The sequence below is a fragment of the Ziziphus jujuba genome, chromosome 3 (genome assembly GCF_031755915.1).
Source record: "Ziziphus jujuba cultivar Dongzao chromosome 3, ASM3175591v1".
NCBI lineage: Eukaryota > Viridiplantae > Streptophyta > Magnoliopsida > Rosales > Rhamnaceae > Ziziphus > Ziziphus jujuba.
Window position 1 is genome coordinate 19,818,017 of NC_083381.1, and position 23,918 is coordinate 19,841,934.

At 29.0% G+C, this 23,918-nt stretch overlaps 1 protein-coding gene across 1 annotated transcript; it reads right to left on the bottom strand.

Annotated features, from left to right (window-relative positions):
- Positions 1-4,636: 4,636 nt before the first annotated feature.
- Positions 4,637-6,433, bottom strand: LOC107422737 (ammonium transporter 1 member 1). Its single transcript, XM_016032237.4, has one exon. It carries the CDS (start codon positions 6,324-6,326, stop codon positions 4,761-4,763), a length of 1,566 nt encoding a protein of 521 aa, XP_015887723.2. The 5' UTR covers positions 6,327-6,433; the 3' UTR covers positions 4,637-4,760.
- Between the last annotated feature and the right edge of the window lie 17,485 nt (positions 6,434-23,918).

Genomic DNA, 23,918 nt, shown 5'->3' on the forward strand with positions numbered 1-23,918 from the left:
TATATAGTTTGGATGACACTGTTATGGTTTTCTATTAAGTATGTGGTGTTACCATTTTTAACCTGCCTTTCAATTAATTGGTATTGCTTTTATAAATTTACATTTTATAATTGTGGTTTAAAATAGACACGATATAATTTTTTGATAATTTTTTCTTATTTTTCAATCAATTAATTTGTTTTTACATAGTTACCCTACATATTTGTCGTTTTAAAATAGATATAATATAATTTTTATATATTTTTATTCAATTTTATCTCCTATATATATTATATATATATGGATGTTTATGTTAGAGTTGGCATTTATCAAAAAAGAATTTGATAGTATTGGCAATCCTTTGATCTTTCGGGTATTTCTTACTTTAATTCCTATAATATGTTAAAAAAATATATGTTTTTCTATTTTACTTCATATACTTAAGTCAGTTAGCAAGGATAATTTAAAACAATTAAGTAATTCATGTATATAAATTATACTACGTATGAATGAATCATTAGTAGCTAAAATGATTTTTTTTTTTAAATGATCAAATTGAAAAAAAAAAAAAAAAAAAAACCCAACAACGACAACAACAAAACCAAAAAAAGACTAACTATAGCTGAATGAAAAATCAATATTGACAAATTAATCACTGTTGTTAGTTATGAACAACTTAGAGCTTAAATAAATTCAGAAAATGAGTTTTATTATAATGATGTCACAATATCAAAATCAAAATGCAATACATAATATACCATCATTAATGTTTTAAAAAATATATAAAATTCCCCTCTAGTATTGGTTTAATTTAAACATGACATATAATATGCAAAGCAATAATAATTTAAGAGCGGTGGCATTCACCTAATTTAATTTTGATTGCGCCCACTTGACATTTTATATAACATCATGGTAATTGGGCTTTTTTTTTTTTTTCCTTTTTTTTTCTATTGCATAAATTAAGTTTGTTTTGAATTTAGTAAATTTATAGTAAAACACGAAAAGAAATTATATTAATTTTATAATTGAATAAATTTACCATTAATATGTATTTTTAATATTATTATTACTTTGGGTGAACCTGCGAGCACGTTTACCATGCCTAATATATCATTTGCCAACAATTTGCATAGTTTTTGACCATTTATTTTTACATAGAGATAGTTCAAATGAGAATACTATCGAATTCTAAGTTCTTATAAAAAAATGCACTTAAACTTCTCATGTTGGAAGAAATTTCAGATACCTTCCAGAAATGCCAACTCTCATCTGAGTCTCATATAACATATGTGAACCCCATATCAATACCGGAAATTTACACCTCAAGTTGGGCGCACAATTAGAGTGAATGCTAGGGTTCAATAACTTCAATTCCACCTTGAGCTCTATTAGGTTATTATTTGCAGTTCAATTTCATCACCACTAGTGTTTAATACATACATGACTAAGCTCAAGTTCATTTAAAAAAAAAAAAAGACTATATGTTTGTCTTCTTGATGTGATATGGCTTGTTGAGTTAACCACTCTTTTATGGTAATGTCGTTTAACTAACATCATGTTGCTGACGTGACACAACAAGCTAAATGACATAATCTTACTTCTCAATTATTTTTTCCCCCACTATACACTTTAACTAAAGAATGTAATACCTAACCAAAGAAGGAAAAAAAAAAAAAAAAGATTAAATAATTTTTAAAAATTGTAAAGCAATAACAAACTCAAGCCCTACACAATCATTATATAGAACCAGAAGTAATTTTTATGGCATGATGGTATTGCTAAGGAAGGAAGCAAATATGATTATTATTATTTTTTTTTTTTTTCTTTTTGTGGAGGAGAGGGGGTGGCTTAGTAAGGTAGCACTAACTTATGCTTCAAATGATAATTTCCTTTGACTATCTATACTTTACTTATATCATAGTTGTTTTGTTCGAATAAATTTACTTTCTTATATGTAAAAGATATATATAACATTAGAATTGTCCACCAATATCTTTAGTGGGTTTGCAATTTTTTCCACATAAATTTAATGTGCTTTTTTAAAATTTATTGCATTTGGTTTTATAAATGGCTTTCTTTTTTAGCAACGTTGACATAAATGATTAGTAAATGCAACTATTTTAAAGCAACTATGGGACAACCATACAAAATTTTTAAAGAGACCTTTCAATCTTTTGAACTTTCAAACACATGAAACAAAGCAGTCTTCAAAGTCGTCTAAGATTATAAAATTTTTTTTTTTTTTTTGGAATATCAAAGTCGTCTACTTGAATGATATTAACGCTTACCCAACCACTCTCACCCGTTTCTTTACTTTTTCGAGGTTTGGAGTCTTCTTATTTTCAAGTCTTTCACATTTTATTTTTTTGGCTAAATATTCAAGTCTTTTCACATTTGAGCATATACATTCACACTCCATGAATATAAACAGTGCATCATAACATATCTTATATATATTTTATTTAATACGTTGTAATATTTTATAATTTGTTGCCATATAAATATTTGTTTTATTTGTATAAATACTGTTATTATTCAATAAGAGAAGTAGCCAAGGTTGCATTATATTCTTTTTTCTTTTCTTTTTGGGTCATATTTTCACTCAATTTAGTACCCTTTTTGGAATTGTCTTGTGGATGGTCAAAAATGTACGGTCCTCAACATCTCGAAGAGGAGTAGAAAGTTGGCCGCCAAATGCTTACTTTCACAGGCAAGTTTTGTAGTCCTTTTTCAAGTGATTGGGTGTGAAACTTCATGGAGGTTTCCAAATCCTAAGAATGGGCTTCAACTTTCTACTCATTTTAAGTTCCTTAGCTTGGAATATAATAATTTACCAGGGTCATTCTTGTAATTATACTAATATACACCATCTCTGACAATTCAACCAAAGGCTTGCTTCTGAGTGCTTTTTTTATTTTTTTATTTTTTATTTTTTTTGGTGAATAAGAATTCTATTGTCCCTTTAATCATTTTTGTCCCATAGTTTCCCTAGTTTTATACGCTATATATTCTGTGAAAAAAGTTTCGAAATATAAACTTTTGTTATACATAAAAGAAATTTGACTTTTATCTTTTTATAGTCCAATTGGATTACTCCCATTCGCTACACTGCCCTAATTTTGGTTATTATATTTAACATGAACAAAGTAGGCACAGAAAAACATTTTATATTTAAAATAAAGCTGCCCATGAATTAGCAAATCTCTTGAGAAATGAAAAGTCGATTGGCTTAAAAATTGGAATAAAAAAAGAAAATGAAAAAACTTTGTTATAGAGCTTTCCGTGAGAGTGCTATGAAACTCTGTGCCCCACCACAGGTTCATGTATTTAAAGACTTGGGATATAATAAAGTTAGAATATACCTTTGTAATTACGTAGGAAATATAAATCAATACATTACTTGGTATCATATCTTTTCCACAATCTTTTACCCACAAAAAAAAAAAAAAAAATTTCTGTTTCAAGCAAAAACAAAAAATATATATTTTATATATATATATATATATATATATCTGTTCCTCAATCTTTAAAACTCTAATTTTCGGAGTCAACAACATGATTAATTACATTTTTTAAGATAATCATTTTCATTATGGTACAAACTTTCAGATAACCAACTCACGTATATGTACAAACCATTTTTTAAGATAATCATTTTCATTATGGTACAAACTTTCAGATAACCAACTCACGTATATGTACAAACAATCATGTCCTCCATTATAATTTATCTTTTTTTTTTTTGTTTAATAACTGTTTCTATATTCTCATCCTCTAATTAATTTGGAGTTGGCATATATATATATATATATATATATATATATATATATATATATATATATATATATATATATATATATATATATATATATATATATATATATATATATATATATATTTTACAAGTTTCTATTAATGTAACAATGTAAATTAAAATGTTGTCCCGTTAAGCAACCATTTACATTAAAATGTTGTCCCCTTAAGCAACCATTTTTCTCCGGCCATGTTCTAAGTTTGAATTCTCTTAATCCAATATTTTTCTAATATAATATATATTTTATTACAATAATTTTTAAAGTATAAAACATGTAGTCTAGATAAAAATCTTATAAACCAAAGACTTTTATATTCTCTGACATTTTGGAATATACCATATATTTTATATTCATTTTTATTTTTTTATTGACAATTATTGGTCACTACAGGACAATCTCTGTCCCGATTCCAAGGGTTTTACCAGTTCCAACTTTGTAGTATCACGGACTCTCATAAACTCCATAGAATCAATCATGGCCTATTAGAATTGCTAGCAGTCTAAATTTCCACAAAGTAAAGGAATCTCAAGCATCCAAGTGTTCTCAAAAAAACAGAAAATTTGTTGTCGAAAAACAGACCTTTCATCCTTTTCATACATTGCATTCAATGGCTACATTTCAATTAAGAAAAAAAAACCAACGAATCCCACAAAATCTTATACAAAAGCACACTTTCAAACAACATGAAAGAGCAGTTTTCAACATGACTGGACTATTACCCACCACCAAAAACCAATCAAATATCACATTCTAATATTTTTCAACTTCAAATATATGTAAACAATGAAACAAGGGAATCTAGTCCATAGATTGATTTATCATAACCATATCCCCCCTACTAAAAGAAAAAAAATCTCTATATATATATATATAAAATTATATTACAAGAAAATGTGGAAAATATCATATAAATAAATTATTATTTATAATCAAAAATAAAAATACTAAAAACTACTAAAAATACTAAACTGAAGGAGGAGTGGTGTGATTTGGTTCAATTTTCTTTAGTTGAAAAGCATGCTTGTGAGATTCATCATCATCATATGCGTAGGCAAACCCACCATGTCGGGTCAGATCCATACCCGCCATTTCATCTTCAGCGGAGATCCTCAAGAGCTTGAGTTTATGAAGGATGAAGAAAAGCGGACCCATGGTGGCACTGACCCACCCGATAATCACCAAGATCTGGATCAGATGAGCGGCCAATAATTTCCCTCCGCCACCCATGAACAACCCATGTGGCCGGCCCGGTTTACCAGGGTAAACCTCGTTCACGTACTTCTCGGTGGCGAACAAGGCCGTGAAAATTATCCCCCACGCGCCGCACCCGCCGTGGAGCTGAGCCGCCTCCAGTGGATCGTCGAACTTGACTTTCTCGGCCAGCTTGTTGCACGAGATCAAAACCACGGCGGCGACGAACCCGCAAATCACGGCAGCCCAAGGCTCGACAACGGAGCAACCGGAGGTTATGGCTGCAAAACCTCCGAGCAAGCCGTTGCAGACGTCGGTGGCGTTCCAGTGGCCGGAGAGGATTCTCTTCCCGAAGAGCGTCGTTAACGCCGCAGTGCATCCGGCGATCGTCGTCGTAACGGCGGTCCGACCGACGGCGCTCCACTGACCGTAGTAGTTGCCGGATTCGTATGGACTGAGGATCTTGGTAAACGAACCCGGGTTGAACCCGTACCACCCGAACCAGAGCAAGAAAGTTCCGAGGACGACGAGGGTGGCACTGTGTCCGCGAAGAGCAATGGACCGACCGGAGTGGTCGAACCGGCCGATTCTCGGACCTTCAATGAGAGCGCCCCAAAGTCCAGCAATGCCACCTACCATGTGGACCACACCCGACCCGGCGAAATCTATAACACCGGATCCGAACAAAAGATCCGAATTCGTCGCGCTGGCCCAGCCGTCACCGGACCAGAACCAGTGAGACACAACCGGGTAAACAAACCCGGTCAAGAAAGATGAATAGATTAAGTACGCGACGAACTGAGTCCGCTCGGCGATCGAACCGCTGGTGATTCCGGCGGCGGCGATAGCGAAAGCCCACTGGTAGAGGAAATAGCTGTAGTCGTAAGTAGACGTTGGAACGTCTCTGAGACCGAAGAAATGGCGGCCGATGAAGCCATTAGAGGGAGCTCCGAAGGCGAAGGCGAAGCCGAAGAGGTAGTAGAAGAGTCCACCGGTGGCGGCGTCGAGGACGTTGGTTAGCATGATGTTCATGGTGTTCTTGGCGCGCACGGAACCGGCACAGAGCATGGCGAACCCTAATTGCATGGAGAAGACCAAGTAGGCGGAGAAGAGGAGGTATGTGCTATCGACGGCGTAAGCGGTGTCGGAGAATTTGGACGCAACGGTGTCGAATTGGTTGCAGATGAAGTTCGCCGCTTCGGTGGAGTTCGGACCTAACAGTCCGGCCAGTTGGGAAGCCGAGCACTCCAACGCCATTGTTGAAGCTTCGGAGAAAGAGAGAAAGTTTGAAAAATATGAGGGAGAGAGAGAGAGAATAGCAGAGAGTGAGTGCGTCATCGAGCTATGTCTATATATATATATATAGGAGGAAAAAGAAAGAGTAGGGAGGTTCTTGACTTTTTGACTTTTCGTTATTTTTTTATTTTCTTATTTTTTAATTTTATCGTTAAACGATTCCAACTATAATAATGTGCCAGCTCTGTTTTGAATATACTTGAAAGATTCAGATTTTTTTTGCCTTTTATCATTTTTTTTTTCTTTAATTTCCATAAATGAAATTTAAATTTTTATTGTACTTATGAGAAATTTTTAAAATATATATAATAGTTTTAGAATGTTTAAGTTTAATATTATTAAACTTTTACACGTAATTAATACCTATAATTAATAAAAAATTTAAAAAAATAAACGATCTACTTTAATTGCGATATTAATTTATTTGGGTTAAAAAATAAGAGATAAAGATATCAATAAATATTAAAAATATTAATATTTGATCATATTTTCTTATTATAGTATTTGCATAATATTTGTATGAGGAATTTTTTTTAATTAAGATGAATTTACAAATGCATGTTTGAATTTTTATTTTTCTCTTTTATAGAAACATGTTTAAGAAATTGAGTCTGCATAAAACGATTAATTGCATATATTTAATTCCTAAATATCTGTATATTTCCAATATATATAAAAAAAATAATATATTTTTTACCATTTAGGATATTGTGATATGATAAATTTTTACAATTTTCAAATTGTTCATTCAAATAATTAGGATACAACTTAAAGTCTACTTTATTATATGGACGAACTAATTAGGACTTTACCCTTCAATTTTGATATGGTTTGAAGTTCATTCTAATTCTACTCGGTTTCTGTTCTTAATTTATTCCTTTAAAAACTCAATATATTATTTTTTTCACTGAAAATTCAATTTTTTTCACAGGTATATATGCTAGAATCTATTTGTCTTTTCTTACTAGTAAGAAAAGATTACTCAGAATCACATAGTCACGTGACTTCACGCAATCCACACACTACTTTTTCAAAAAGGAAAAAGGTAAAATAAACTAAATATTTCCACAAAATTCAGAAAAAAAAAAAGGTTTCTTTTTATAAAGAGAAACTCAAAATGTCATTTGTATTTTAAATCCACCAATCAATTGTTATGATTGGTACAATATTGGAAGCATTTATTATATAGTAGAATTTTTTTTTTTCCCTATATATCTAACTTTTTTTGGTCCTTATTTGAACCTTCAACCTGAGAGAAAAAAGAGTTAAAAATATTATTTTTGACTACATTCCAAAAATAATTTATTATTAACATTAATATTAATCTGATCATCTAATTTAATATTGAATATTAACAAATTGATTCATAAATTAACAAGGTGTTTAAAAAAATTATTGAATTAAATGATTATATTTAGCCTTTTTATTGCTTGACTATAATTAGTCTTAACTCAATAATTTGTTTATCTTTTTGTTTAATTATTCTATATAATTTTCTAAAGGAGGCTTCTCCCTTAGAAAAAAAAACTACCTACCTAAGAAAAAGGAACTGTCATGTTGTGGAAACAATATTTTGAAATAATAGTAAAAATTATTGTATTGATTACCATGGAAGAATTTTGTTAAAATAATTGCTTCTGATTTTCTAATTTAAGACCTAATTGCGCCCTATTTTTATTCAGAACCAGCCCTTAATTTCCACATTTTCACCGACCAACCTCAATTAATTTGTTGTTTAAATGTACTTTTTATTTTTTGAAAAATAAAGCATAATAATAATAATAAGAAAAATGGTGTGAAAAAGAGAGAGATGAGGTGGCATGCCGCATGCATATGCTTGCATTTCCATGAATTAATTAATATGTATATATTAATATATGAAGAAAAAGACTGATAAAATTAAAATTTCTGCGAAAATGTTAAGACTTTTTCTTTGATGTGGATATTCCAACGAAAGAAAATTAAAGGAATAGAAAAAAGCTTTCCCTATCACGAGTTTGTATTGATTCTGGGGGTTCTTGAAAGAGACCAGATTCAGATTCAAAGAATTGTAAAGCCTTTGAAATTCCTGCGGTGTTAATAAAAATAAATATCACAACATTATCTCTTCGGTGTTTACACTTGTCACATTCTCTACAGATTTAATCTCCTCTATTTTTTTTTTGTTTTTTGTTTTTTTTTTTTTTCCTTTTTTGCTCAAATTATCTTCTTTACTTTTTATATGGTAGATTATTGGTTATCTTTTCTCATGAAATCAATAGATAAGTTTTTAATTTTACAAACAAAAATGAACTAAAATAAAAACTCTCGGTACAACATGATGTATAATTTGTACTAGAATGCCCAGTCTCTAATTTGATTTTTGAAAATTATTTTTAAAAAAAATATCAATAATGTTCTATATTTTAATGATTCTCTAATTGAAATATCATTTCAAAATGTACAAAAGCATCTCCATTAGTGTTTAATTAATTTGTCAAATGTTTAAAAAGGAGCTTTTTATCCCCAAAAAAAGAAATTGTAAAAGGCGGTTTAATTAAAAACATGTGTATATTATATGTTTCTTTATAGTTTATATCAGTGCTTTATATTATAGAAGATCGTTTTACCAAAATATATATATATATATATCATAGAAGATTGGTGTTCTAAACTTAACATTTATATAATATTTTTCGAAATGAGCAAAGTATTGTTGACCAAAAATAAAAAAAATAACCATAGTATGTACGCAATTAATTTTGACAAGTGGAGATAGCACTTAAATATTTGTCTCTTAAACCACCCACAATAAATTTTATGTCTATATTAATTATTGATTATTATTATTTACTGCAAAATCGCATTCGGCCGTTTGCTAAATTGACCGAGAATCTAGGTAGCTTTAATTAATAACCTGTATTATATAACTTGCAAAATATGTTAGCCGTTTTATTAGAATATGTCAGATTCTTTCAAACTGTTTTTTGGGTGGAGGGTAAAAAGATTCTTTCAAGCTTCAATGCACTAAACAATGATATATATATAAAAGTTTTTTTTATTTATTATTATTATAACTTTGAGGGAAGGGGATTTTTTATTTAAGCCCTGAATCTAAAGGAGTACTGATAGTGGTTTTACCATCTAAGGGGTTGTTGGAAAATGATAAGAGGCTTAATTTGTTAATTAAATTAGATTAGTAAATAGGCAATAACCTATGTTCGCTGCCATTTGATTACATATTATTCTAAATTTACTTTTTTTTTTTTTTTTGCTGAAACTAAATTTACAATTGTTGACTGATTTAAATATATATTTATATATATATATATATATACACTTTAGTAAATCAATTGGATTGCATTGATTTGACCTCCGTACATAACCATCATTTAAAGAACAAGATTACCATTGGCTTAACGAAACCAGAAAAATCTTTGAACGTGGGAATCAAATGTCAACGAAAATCATGAAGTTTTATAGACACTTAATTATGCCTTTTTTTTTCATTATCTTTCTTAACCCTTGTTAAAAAGGAATATTAAAATTATAAATAGCTGGTTAACAAAGACAGCTGAATGGTCACTGTAAAAGACAGTTCAATGATAAAAATATTCACTACGCCATTGTTAAATTATTAAAAATAATAATAATAACAATAATAATAAAGGATAATCTTAATTAATATCAAATTTTAATGAAGAAATTGGGGTGTTTCGGATTGATAACTAACCAAAATCTAAAGCAAAACCAACCACAAGGAAACATCTATCATGCCGACGCACACAAATAACTAACAAATTGTCACAATCCCAGATTGATATCCTCCCCAATAATATTAATATCCTTGATCTCCTAATCCTAATTTAAGTTGTATTTTTTTTTCTTTTATTCTTTTTTGTGTTCTGATTAATTTTGACCAAGTTGAGAATGCCAAAGTCAAAAGGATTAATTAGAAGAAAGGAATTAATTAAATTAGAATATCCCATGGATGCAAGTTGGAAACAATGTAATAATTGGGCAGCCTTTTGCAACTACTTTATATGTCTATTAAATTAATTTCATTTCAAATTAAAGAATATAATTATATTTCTGGAAAAGTCCATAAGTTTTCTAAAAATAGAATTTGGCAAATTTTAGAAAGAATTAAAAATAAATTTTTGATTGTATAATATAATTTACATACATAAGCAATGGCATATACTCAGTGACAGACCCAGAAAATTTTTCCGCGGGCACTACTAGATTTAGATCTCGTGAAATTTTTACAAAATCATGCATTATATACTAACACTTGACTGTGTTTTTTGGTCTGGTAGTCTAACTGATAGAGTATTTACTACAATTAGCAAAAAATAATTACGGTATTTACTAAATTAAAATATAACTCAGTTTTGTTTTTCTATAATTTTTTTTGGGGAAAAAAAATACGATTTTTAATGCTTTATATACACAAATTAATTTTAAAAAAAAAAAGCAAAATAAGCAAACTTCTTGAGGCGAAGTAAGAAAATTAATATTGTGGTTTCTTAATATTTAAACCGTAAAACAACTGAAAACTAGATAAAAAAAAATTAACAAAAAAGGTGTGTGCTAAAACAAAAAACTAAAATCGCAGCTCAATATGTCTAATTAGAACAAAAATTAACAGACATATAATTAAAAAAATTTATTATTAGTTAAATGTATTATACGTGTATATCTGTATATATATAATATTATATTGATAAATATTAAATAAAAACTATAATAATGCATGGTTGGTATCTGATACAATACCTAAGATAGATAGGATTTCAAGTAATGCAAAGATTTTTAAATTATATTTTTTAGGGATGCATCAATTTTCTATAAAATTCAGATTTCATTACTATGGTGAGTTTGATATTGGCTTTAATTAACTCACTGGTGATGAAAGATTAGAGGGAGCGAAATCAATGGGTTCACAGATGACGTTTGTGTGTATAATACTTTAATACAAACTACAACATAAACTTCTTTGGGCTAAATTTTTTTTTGTATAATTCTTTAATACATGAGTCAAACTCCATAATATATATTTTCTCTTCCATGATGATAATGCATATACAATTCTTATTTCTTAAGGGTTCCAATATCTAATGATGGTTATGTAATACTAGTTGTTAGGGATTGTTTTGATCCAGATTCATAGTTTCTGCTTCAGTTGCTTTATTTCTTTGATGCTCAAAATGTTGCTCTGTTCTTGTGAGACATGCCAATTATTTCAAAGAAGAACATGATTTTTTATTTTTTTATTTTTATTTTTTATTTTTATGTTAAAATACCCATTCTATCCTTTAAATAAAAAAAAATCATGTACACTTCACGTGCCATTAACAGAGCAAAATGAACAGACGGATCGTTGCTACAAAGGTTTTAATAGTTACAAAAGTATAAATGGTGAACACGAAGTATAAAACAGCCAATTATAAATCACTTGAAAATTCAGAAGTATATGTGCAAGAAACCCTATATATATATTTTTTTATTATTACTGCAGTGACACATATCATGCTTATATGTAGGGCTATTGCATACTTTTTACTTGATAAGGAAATCTATTTTCAGGGTAAATTCATTTGCGGTACTTAATTAATAGTTTTTTAAAAAATATTTAATTAATTAATACTTAAAAGCCAATAAATTACTCCATATTTGGTAAATAACAGATGAGGTCATAGTTACAACTTACATGCGTGTGCATACATATATACATACAAAGTGAGAGAGTAAATTGATTTTGATTTTCTGTTACTTTTTTCATGTTTTTGTTTTTTGTCCATCGTTAGTATAATATCACCCTTAATTAATAAAGAAATAAAATAAAATAAATAAAAAATATTAACTGCTTTAAAATTATATGTGATTCTAATACCTGTTAACAAAAGTCAAAAAGAAATGTGGATAAAAAAAAGGGGCAAAACATATCCAATTTTCATATAATATAAAACACAAAATTATTAAATTATGGAAAGTCAACTTATCTCCCCCACCCTGAATTAACTTCTAGGATTAATCTTCTTGTGGGTTTGTGGCTATTCGGGGAAGCATATATATTTTTTCATATTTACATACATTTTGATCCTTGTCTATTAATTAATTAGCTACGCATAAATGGATCTCTCATTAATTATTAGAAAAACTAAATAAATGGAAGTCAAAACGACAAATGTACAAGCAACCGTAACCTCACATGATGGTGACAGTATGGGTGGTCTGGTCAATGCTCATGCATGATGTATGGTTATGTAATGTGGTGCATAAATTCAAACTTACTAATTCCTTTCTCACTTGTATGCATAATTAATTCACACGCAGAACAATAAATCTGTATGCGCTCAAAAGTTGAAAAATGGCCCTATTGAAGCAGTCCGGTGTTTTAGACAATAATTTTAAATTGGAATCGTTTCACCTCTATGTAGTACATATATATATATATATATATATATATATATATATTAAGGGGAAAAAATGAAAATGAAATAAAGGATTTTTTTTTACTAATTCTTAGTAAGAAGGAATGATTTATAAAGTAGGCAAAATGAAAAGTATTAAGAAGGAATGAAACAAAAAATTTTCAGTATTCCATTATATATTGTTTGGTATATGATGGGAAGAAAAAAAAATATTTCTTTTATTTATTTTGTTTGTGAATGGAAAAGGAATAAAACATTGTATGTTTCATTTTGTTCGGTTATATTATATATAGGATGAAAAAGGGAAGCTCGGAAAGATAAAATTTAAAATTTGTAGCATTATTTTAACCAATAAATTTAGCAAATGTTTTATAGTAATATTTTCACTACTTTTGGAAGGTTCATCTAATTTTGGGAGGGTTAGGAATATTTTGGAATATATAGGTTAGGAATATTAGGTGTCCATTGGCTCTTTCATTCTTGCTCTACCAAACATTATATAGAAGTTTCATTGATCCTTCCTCTCTACCAAACAATACCTAAGTTATCAAAATAATAGAAAACACTAAAAATAAAAATAAAAGCCTTTATAGCCTTTATTAGACGTTGACTAATTCAATTAATTAGTTTTGAAGAGTACTCAAAATTACTTGGGCTCAAACAGAATTTGCATGAAGTGCTGGAATAGTACCGAGAGACTAGGAGTTATAATTTTATATTTTAGTTTAGCTTTTAACAAATGGAATGGAAGCAATATAATGTGTCAATATGTACTTAAACATAAATTAACAAAAAATAATAATACTAGTAGTATCGAAATTGCCTACCAAATATTTGTTTTAGCATGTGGTTAGTGTGATTTTTTATTGATTTAAATTTAGTTACATTTTTTAAAAAATATATATAATTATATTTATCCTTTTAAAGATTCAATTATATTAATAATTTATTTAATTAATTAATTAATAACACTTTAGGACTTGATTTTCTTTATATCCATTAAACATTTTTTTTCCTGAAAAGCTCGATACTATTAATTAACATTACCTGAAATAATAATAATAATAATAAAAAGTCAATTAAATATTGATGCAACATTTACCTCATTATTTGGTAAATAATATAATTGGTCACTATAGTATTATTGAGATATCTAATGGTAAACTAAAGGGTCACTGACGAGATAAATTGTTTTAGAAAATAACTACATAAAAAAACATAATCCCATGCAAATTAAGCAGCCAGATAGTTAGCTTACTTTAGACAGATGAGAAAGAAAAATCTGAGGGAGCTTGCAGAGTGAATACTATCATTAATTAATTAATTGATATAATGGGGACCATTAATTGATGAATCTCCTTTTCTGGGTGGGTTTTCTTGATTTATTTCGATCGATCTCTATCAAATACAGTTTTAATTCTTAACGTTGCTGGTGGAGGAATTGAAGGGCTTTCTGGGTTGCTTATACGTTTCTTGATTTCTTTGCTTTTCCTTTATTGAAGTAGGTTTTTAATTTTTAATTTTATTTTTTTCTTTGTAAAAGTTGGTTCAATTTGGAAATAATAATGTGCTCTCTCCCATCACACAGATAATAATCCTATATATACTTATGAAAAATATTGTCCAAATAAATAAATATAGAAAGTTAAAAAAAAAAAAATCATATCAACGTAAATCATATTGGAAATTCTCTCTCTCTCTCTCTCTCTCTCTCTCTTATATATATATATATAATAAATATATATATATATATATATATATATATATATATATATATATATATAATGTTATGCCATGAAAAGAAACTACCCTTGAGATGGAGAAGAAAAGATCAAGAAAAGGCTTTTATCCATATTAATTTCAAGAAATGCTCAAAGAGCATAAAAAAATCATAAGGGCCTACTTGGGAAGTGTCGAAGTTGAAAGGGAAAATAATTTTCGGGATTTAGTTTTCTGGGATTCAGTTTTTTGAGAATTAATTTTTCTTTTGGTTTGTTTGGTAAATAATAGGAAAATTGGGATTTATAAGTAATTAAATTTAAAATTATATAATAAATAAAGGATAAATATGTATTTTAAAAAAATTTCAAAATTAATTTATCTGGAATTCACAAAATGACGCCTATATATGTGGAAACAATTTTCCCACATATTTTCCTACATTAGTAGGAATCTAATTTTCTGAACCCACATTTTTCCACCTTAAATGAATTAGATTTCTACTAACTTTACCTCTATCCAAACATGCCATGAGGATTTCAAGGTTCATTCAATGGAAACCTACCAGTTTGATTGGTTTGGTGAAGAAGAAAGGAGGAAGAACCAGAGTTGGTCAGGATGTCAGGGTCCGTCTCAAATTCCTCACCAGAATCCTAGACAAGCCCTGATTCCTGGTAAATCCTACTGGACCTTCCAATAAAAAATCTGGCAGAACTTCCCCTAAGAATTGGACTTACCACAAAATTTTCCTGCACGAAAAACACTTCTAGAAACATCCCTTTATTTCTTCCACCTTACTACAATTTGTTTCCATAAATTTACAGCACTCCAAAATAATAACAGGGAATCAGTAAGCAATTAAACAAACATCTGTCCAATCCGTATACAGAGCATTATGCAAATAAATATGAAATTAATACAATGTCATATAAAGAAGCAATACAAGATGGAGAGAAAAAAGGGAGGAAATGCTTCTCTTGGACTTTCGGCAATGAACTGAGACGTTGGACTCGTCCCGGACGATCAACGTCTCCCAACCTGGGCCTAGGGAAACAGAATTTAAAAATATGAGATACTAATCATCTCAATGAGTAACCCAATCTATTATACAATTATAATAGTAATAATAATTAGAGTACATTTGACTAATTAATAATAAATAAATAATTAATTAATAATTAATCGCAAATAATATTTTCTCTCAAAATCCTCACCATTCACTCCGTTGGAAAGGTTCCCCTTTTAAAATATTTTTGTAAAACCCAATATTTTATGCCTTAAAAATCAAGAAATAATTAATTTAATAAAAATTTAAATAGTCTAAATACGAATAAAATATAATAAAATAAATTTAGAATACTTACATTAAAAAAATCTAACATAAAAGTAAAATTCAATATATAATTTATAAAATTTGATTACAATCGTGTAAAATAAGTGGTAGAAAATTACTATAATATTCATTTTGAAATATTCAACCAATCTATATAATATTTTTGTGGCAAGATGCATTTTAAAAGCATTAATTTAAAATAAATGACATAAAATATGAATAATTACATTTTAGAAAATACTAATTGGAAATAGGTGATAAAACAAATTAAATACATTTAATTTAAATGCTGCTTTAAAACTTTAGGATTTGAAATTTATATATGAAAAATAATACTTGATGCACCACACTATATACCAGTGATGCCTTATGATACCCAGCGTCCTGAGCACCGTCCGGCGGGAGGTTAAAGAGAGAAACTTGCATACGGTCGCTTCGGTGTCCCGACAGCTCTGCTACTTAAACCGTCAACCTGGCCATGGAGGGGGCGGCTTATGGTCAATATCAAACTTGCCTGCTATCGGTTCGATGGCAATTCTTGGGAGACGTTATAACTTGTGCGCTCATCCACATATACAGTACAGAACACCATACAGTATGAGTGCGTCTAAACAAATAACCATATTATTTTTAAAAATAACAATTTTTTCCAAATTCACCGTGAGAATTATATCACTTTTCAAATTCATATTCCCACATTTTTCTTTAATATCACCGGCATAAATCCATCGATAATATATAATTTTTCTTATATCATAAAATCAACTAGATAATATTTCAAGTGCATAAATATATATTTTGAGAGCACCATAACTTAAATAAATATTTTTCTTGAAATCTTTAAAATCAAATTATGCCAAAAATATTATTAAAACCACATGAAATTCATATATTCTCAAAATAATGTAAACGCATTTGTTATGCATTATAAAATCAACATCAAACTCAACAATAATTAATTAAAAACCTTAAACTATAATTCCTTTAAAATTCCAAATACATTTTTCGCAACAACACATATATTAAAACCATTATAAATTGGCATTGTAAAATTAAATGGAAATTCCGTCAAATATTAAACATATCTTAAAATTCACACGAAAATTTTCTAATTACACAATATTCCAATAATAAAATTTAACAATTATTAATAAAATTCCATATTCATAAAATTCTTGAAATCAAAATATTTTTTGATGCACAAATAATTATAATTCATTCAATTTTGGCATCAAGATTCCAAATATAAATTTACTAAATATTCAACACATAAAATATATTCTTCAAATAACCAATTAACACAAAATATATATATTTTTAATAGTCCCCAAAATAGTTTTGAAGGTGGATTACTCACCTCAAGCATGCAATTAACCCAAGATCCTCCATGGGATCAATTCCACGATGCACACGTGCTCCTAGAACAACAATATTACACAGGATCAAATAAATTAATATTTTATTCGGATAAATAATACCCGGTATCCGGGGGCTAACACAAATGACAACCAAAATTTACGAATAATATACCGAATCGAAGCTTGTAAAACGAGGATTACGAATCTGGTCTTACTTTCTGGAGATCGGACCCAAGGTGGCCAGAATCTCGCCAGAATCTCGCCAGAAAGCTTTCGGATTTTAGACCCTCGATTCTCACAATCCGTTAAGAATTGAGGAAAGTGGACACCGGATTTGAGTTCAGGGGTCGGAATCAATGGGAAAGGATGGGTGGGGTGATCGGAAACTCACTGGAATTGGGTTTTCCGGTGAGCCGCTGTGATCACCGGAATTTGCCATCTTCGGCGGCTCGTCTGGTGTCCACTGACCGTGAAACTTGGTGAAGTGGTAGATCTGGTGATGGGTAACTCAACGGAACCGGTGGTGAGGCAAACGGAGGTCTGGTTTGGGAGATATCGGCAAGAGAAGGAAATCAACCACTCGCTGAAAAATGCCTCGATCCGGGTGCGTCGCCGGCGATATAGCCATGATTTTTGGCTGGTCGGCCGGTTTTTAGATGGGCTTCAAGCTAGGGTGGTGCATGTGCCTTAAAAGTGATCGGACGGCGGTCAACAGTGGTGGCCGATGGTGGTGGCTTCTCTCCCCCTCTCTCTCTCTCCTCCCCTCTTTCTCTCTCTTCCCCCCAGCTCACGTGTTTTGGCCAAAATAAAAGCCACCCATGGGTGACACTATTCACTCACAGGATTGGCTGAAAATATAACATGTGGCATATACTGTTCACTCAAGTCAAAATATATTAAAATATTATGGTATTCGGAAAAATTTGTATGTCCATAACTTTCAAACCACATGTCTAAATCGAATGTACCACTAGTCTATGAACTTGTATCGACGAGTACTTCACAACCATGTATGAGTCAAAACTCAACTTTGCATGAACAAAAAGTCAACTCCGACACCCCTTGGACAATTTTAACCTCAACTTATTTTGCTCATAACTTTCAATCTATAGCTCTTTTTTCAACGTGCTACTAGTCTATAAACTCGTGACAATGTGTACTTTTTAACGGTACCTCGATCAATGTGAAATTCCATAAGGAGCAAAAAGTCAATATTTGATCCCTTCTAGGCCAACGACGGTCAAATCCGGTCAATTTTGGTCAAATTTTAGAAATTTTGATGTATTTCGGAACAGGATGTTACACAGGATCAGTCATTTGGTTTTGATGGAGGAACTGAAAGGCTTCCATTAATAAACCTTGAAGCCCTCGTTGTTGCTGTGTTCTAAGCGTTAGAGTTTCTTCGTCTCCATGCATGCATGGTTTAACTTTTCTTGACCTTTGCTTCAGTCTTCCAACTAGTTTCGTTTTTTTAATTTTTTGAAGAGACAACAATTCAATTTGGTTTTGATTTAATAATTAATCTATGTATTAGTATTTTTATATAAGTTTTAAACTTTTTTTTTTTTTTTTGGTTAGTTCTTAAAAGTCCCAGTTATACGTGTTTGGTCTTGAGCAGTCTCATATACCACAGATTCATAATCTTACCATATTTATGTAAAATTTGCATCGCAAATTTGCAATTATGATATGATAAAAATAACAAAATTAGAAGAGGAAAAAAAATTGGGGTTTTAATTAAAGATAAGAAGGATTTTTATTTTGTTTTCCTGCCGTAAACATTGTTAAGTAAGAAATTTTAAGAAGATTTTTTTTTTTTTAGAGAAAACTTTTAAGAAGATTATTAATTAATTTCTTTTGATAATTCTTGGAACTCATTGTACTTTAATTAGCATATGCAACTTTAGAATTATAAATGCACGTGTATATAATATATATATATATATATATAGCAAATTAGTAATAGGGTGTATTAAAAGCCAATAGATTACTAACTAAATTCAAATTGGTTACACAATATGGTGAGGTTATAGTTAAATGTATATTATATATATATATATAGAGCAATAGGGTGTACCAAAAGCCAATAAATTGCTAACTAAATCCTAACTGGTTAAATAATAGGGCAAGGAGATAGCTACATGTATACATAATATTTTTAGTAATTGTCTATTGTTCATCATCCGACGATAAAAATTATATTTATGCAAATATAATACACATCGAATTTTTTGTGTGTATATATATATATATATATATATGTATATGAGACATGTAAAACTCAAAATTATTGAGTTATTGAGACTCTTCGCAAACTTGAAACCTCCAAGAAATAAATATTAATCTTCATGTAGGTGGTGGCTACTCGAGTGAAAGCAAATTTTCATATCGAAGTCAAAACGTACGACAATTATACAAACAACCGTAACGATATTCACCTTGACGGTGATTGGTGGTGACAATGGTCTTGGTCAAGGTCAATGGTCAATGGTAGGATAGTACACTATTGGCATTCAAGTGATATATAAAGAGATATTTTTTAATTTAAAAAGATAAGAATAGAAAGGACCAATCATTTAAAAAGTTACTGGATTTGATAAATAATATATTACTATCAAATTTAAGAGTTTTAAATAATTAGGCTTTCATATTTTTAATTTTTTAAATTAAAAAATATCCTTATTGAAATAACTTTTTAAGTTGAGTATATTTTTATTGAAAGTTTATTGTGTATGAAACTTTAATGAGAATATTTTTAATTTAGAATATTAAAGATATATGGATCAAATCATTTAAAATTATTGGATTAATAAGTTGTAATATATCATATCAAATTTAAGAGTTTTAAATAATTGTGTCCACATATACACATTAGTAACTTAAGAGTTATTGAAGAGATAAAATTGTAAAAATTAGGAGTAGAAATCTTGTTATGCAATCAACCCCCAAAAAAAAAAAAAATCTATAAAAACACAGTCTCACGCAAAAGTAGCTTAATTACAAAGATACACAGAAAGAAACATCTGAGGGAGGGAAAGGGAATAATCAGGAAGTATTTTCTGGATATGATTAAAAGTTTCCCAGTTTTATCAGTGGAATATTGGAAATTAAGAATTATGATTCAAAATAATAGCTTCCATTGATGAATCTTTAGGAAATATTTTTCTGGGATTTTCTTTTTTTTCTTGATTCTTCCCTCTCCTTCTTTCAGGAATTTCTTTCTTTCTCTCTCTCTCTCTCTCTCTTTTTTTTTTTTTTCCCGAATGAATATTGAAAATTAATTCCTCCTAATAATGTCAAATTTTCAGTATTTTATATATAGTTTAGTTTTACAAAGGAAAATTATGTGGATGCATGTTACACTTTGTTGTTATTATTATTAATGTTAATTGCTATAATAAACCACTCTTATTGATATTGTTATTATTATATTATATTATAAAGAAAGGGCTCAGAGTAAACTAGAGCAAAACCCCATAAGGACTGCAAGGTTCATCAATGCAAGCTCTTCGGTTCGGTTAACGATGACGACAAAGAGAAAAAGTTGACAACAGGACAGCCGTTGATATGTAGCCGTGGTGGTGTTGATGAAGGAACTGAAGGGGCTTCCATTGATGAATCTTGAAGCCCTTGTGTCGGTTGCTGTACTCTTGTTACCTTTCTATTTTCATGTTTCTCCTTCTTTGAAATTTCTTTTTTCTTTGATTTTTTTTTTTTTAATATCATTATATTGTTGTATGAACAATTATAGGTGTTCGATGTTAAATTTGCACCACTTGAAAATAATTATAAAGATGTGCATTCTCATCATATATAACTGATCTCTTTAATATTCTTTGTTTAAACCTTTGTTTGAAAAGTAATATGTAGTATATTAAGGTTTTTTTTTTTTTTTTTTTTGGTGGGAAAATAATATGTAATATACTAAGTTGGTAGTTGGTTAACAGAGTCGACCATTGAATTTTAATTTATTTTTCAAAGGATAAGCTTAATTAGTTTACAACTTTTTGCTACATCAATTTAAAAACTGGGTGTCCCAAATTAGAGAGTGAACAGGAGAACTAACCAAATTCTAAAGCAAACACAAACACAAAGAAAAATCCACTTATTATTGTCACAATTATAGATTGACATCGCCCACAATAATATTCATATATCCTTAAGTTTCTAATCCTAATGCATAATGCTATTATATTAGTGGCATCTGTTTATTCTTTTCTTATTGGGCGCTCTTCATAATTTTAACCAAATTGAGAAAGCCAAAGTCAAGGAGTGAAAAAAATATGTTGAGAAAGCCAAAGTCGGGGAAAAAAAATTAATGGTATTCATTAAGTTAGAATAATCCTACGGATGCAAGTAGCTAGGAAACAAAGGTATAATTGGGCAGTCTTTTGCATGTAGTTTGTCTTTTACTAAATTAATTTCAATTCAGAAGAAAATAATTATATTTATAATGTAGTCCATAAGTTTTCTAAAAACTGAATTTCTCACCATTTTAGCAAGAATTAAAATTAGATTGCATTTATTGTTGCATACATATGCAAGGATATTAAAGGTTTACGTTTGGAGTTTAAGTATCCACTAGGAAGACAGAGAAAAAAATGTAGAGATAATTTCAGTTTGTAATATTTGTTAACATACAATTGTGAGGAATTAAAAAAGGCATAAAATTGAGAAGAAAATATCTATACCTTCAAATTTTAATTACCAATGATATGATTATATATATTTATATATATATGAATAAGAGACAATCATATATATATATATATATAAAAGAGACATTTATACAGAGCTATCAAATTACAAAATGTTGCGGATGTAATGATTATGGATATATCTTTCACAATTATTTTATAAGTTCTTTTCAATATTAAAATTGTAGATAAATAGACCTAGTAAAAACCAAAATACAACGACATTTTTATCTATTAAAACAGCTTTTTAAATTAAAATTATCCTTATTAAAACCTTATTATTTATTATCAATGAAACTTTAACGAAAATATCTATAATTTAAAAAGTTAAAGACAAATAAATTCAATCACTCAAAATCATTGGATTAATAATTTATAATATATCATATCAAATTGAAAAGTTTTAAATAATTGGGCCACATATATACATTGGTAACTTCAAAGAGTTATTGAAGAGATAAAATTGTAAAGAGAATAAAAATCTTATTAGGCCAGCAACCCAAAAACAAAATTCTATAAAAACAAAGTCTCACGCAAAAGTAGCTTAATTACAAGGATACGCAGAAAGAAACATCTGAGGTAGGGAGGGTGAATAATCAGGAAGTCTTTTCTGGATACGATTAAAAGTTTCCGAGTTTTATCAATGGAATATCGGAAATTAACCCTTCTGGTTCCCAATAGTGGCTTCCATTGATGAATATTTAGGAAATACTTTTCTGGAAATTTTTTTTTTTTTTTTTTCCCTTGATTCTTCACTCTCCTTCCTCCAGGAATTTCTTTCCCTTTTTTTTTTTTTTTTTTCCCCTCTGTAATAGAATGGATATTGAAAATTAATTCCTCCTAATAACGTCAAATTTTCAGTCTTTTATATATAGTTTAATTTTACAGTGGAAAATTATGTAGATGCATGTTACACTTCGTTGTTGTTATTATTATTAATGTTAAGTACCATAATAAACCATTGTTATTAATATTGTTGTTAATTTCCTAATCCTAATTCATACTGCTATTATATTAGTGGTATCTGGCTTTTTTTTTTCTTTTTTTCTTTTTTTTTTGGGGTGTTCTTAATAATTTTAACCAAGTTGAGAAAGCCAAAGTCAAGGGAAAAAAAAAAATATATATATATATATATATATATATATATATATATATGGTACTAATTAAGTTAGAATAATCCTACGGATGCAAATAGCTAGGAAAAAACGTTATAATTGGGCAGTCTTTTGCATGTAGTTTATTTTTCTATTAAATTAATTTCAGTTCAAAAGAAAAAAAATTATATTTATAGTGTAGTCCATTAGTTTTCTAAAAGCAGAATTTCTAACCATTTTAGAAAGAATTAAAAAATAAAATTAGATTGCATTATTGTTGCATACATATGCAATGATATTAAAGGTTTACTTAGGTTATGTTTGGAATTTAAGAATCCAATAGGAAGAAAGAGAAAAAAATGAAAATGTAAGGAGAATTTCAGTTTGTGATATTGTTAACATAAAATTGTGAGGAATTAAAAAAGTCAGAAAATTAAGAAGAAGATATTTATACCTTCAAATTTTTAATTTTATATGAAAGACATCATAATTTTCATTTCCCTTGTATTCTTTTTTCACCCATCTTAAGTTTTAATATAAATTTGGGTTCTCAAAAGAAGGCCATCAAACACTTTTTCCTAGTGTCCATGACCCAAAAATTTTCTTGGCTAAACAAAATTATACCTATTAAAATACTAACTCTTGTAAGTTCAAATTAACCGAACGAATGTAGCCATAAAAATAAAATTAGAAAATAACCGGATGAGACTCAGCCTAATTGTCCTTAGCATAGAATAGAATTCGACTCAAAAAATATATATAGTAGTTCTAGTTGCAATAAAATGCTTATCAAATTTAATTAGCAATGATATGGCTATATAAATATATATGGATAAGTACGGGATCTGATACACAATCCAATCATATATATCTATGTAATCTGATGGCGATAAAAATGTTGTCTTTTACAATCCTATTTATAAATCTCTCACAATATCAAAAATAAGTAACCCAATAGAAACCAAAATACAATGCCATCTTTATCTATGCTTAGAAATCATATCAAAGTAAAACATT

What these genes read in the sequence shown, in the direction of transcription:
- LOC107422737 (XM_016032237.4), bottom strand. Translation starts at nt 6,326, where the DNA reads ATGACGCACTCACTCTCTGCTATTCTCTCTCTCTCTCCCTCATATTTT.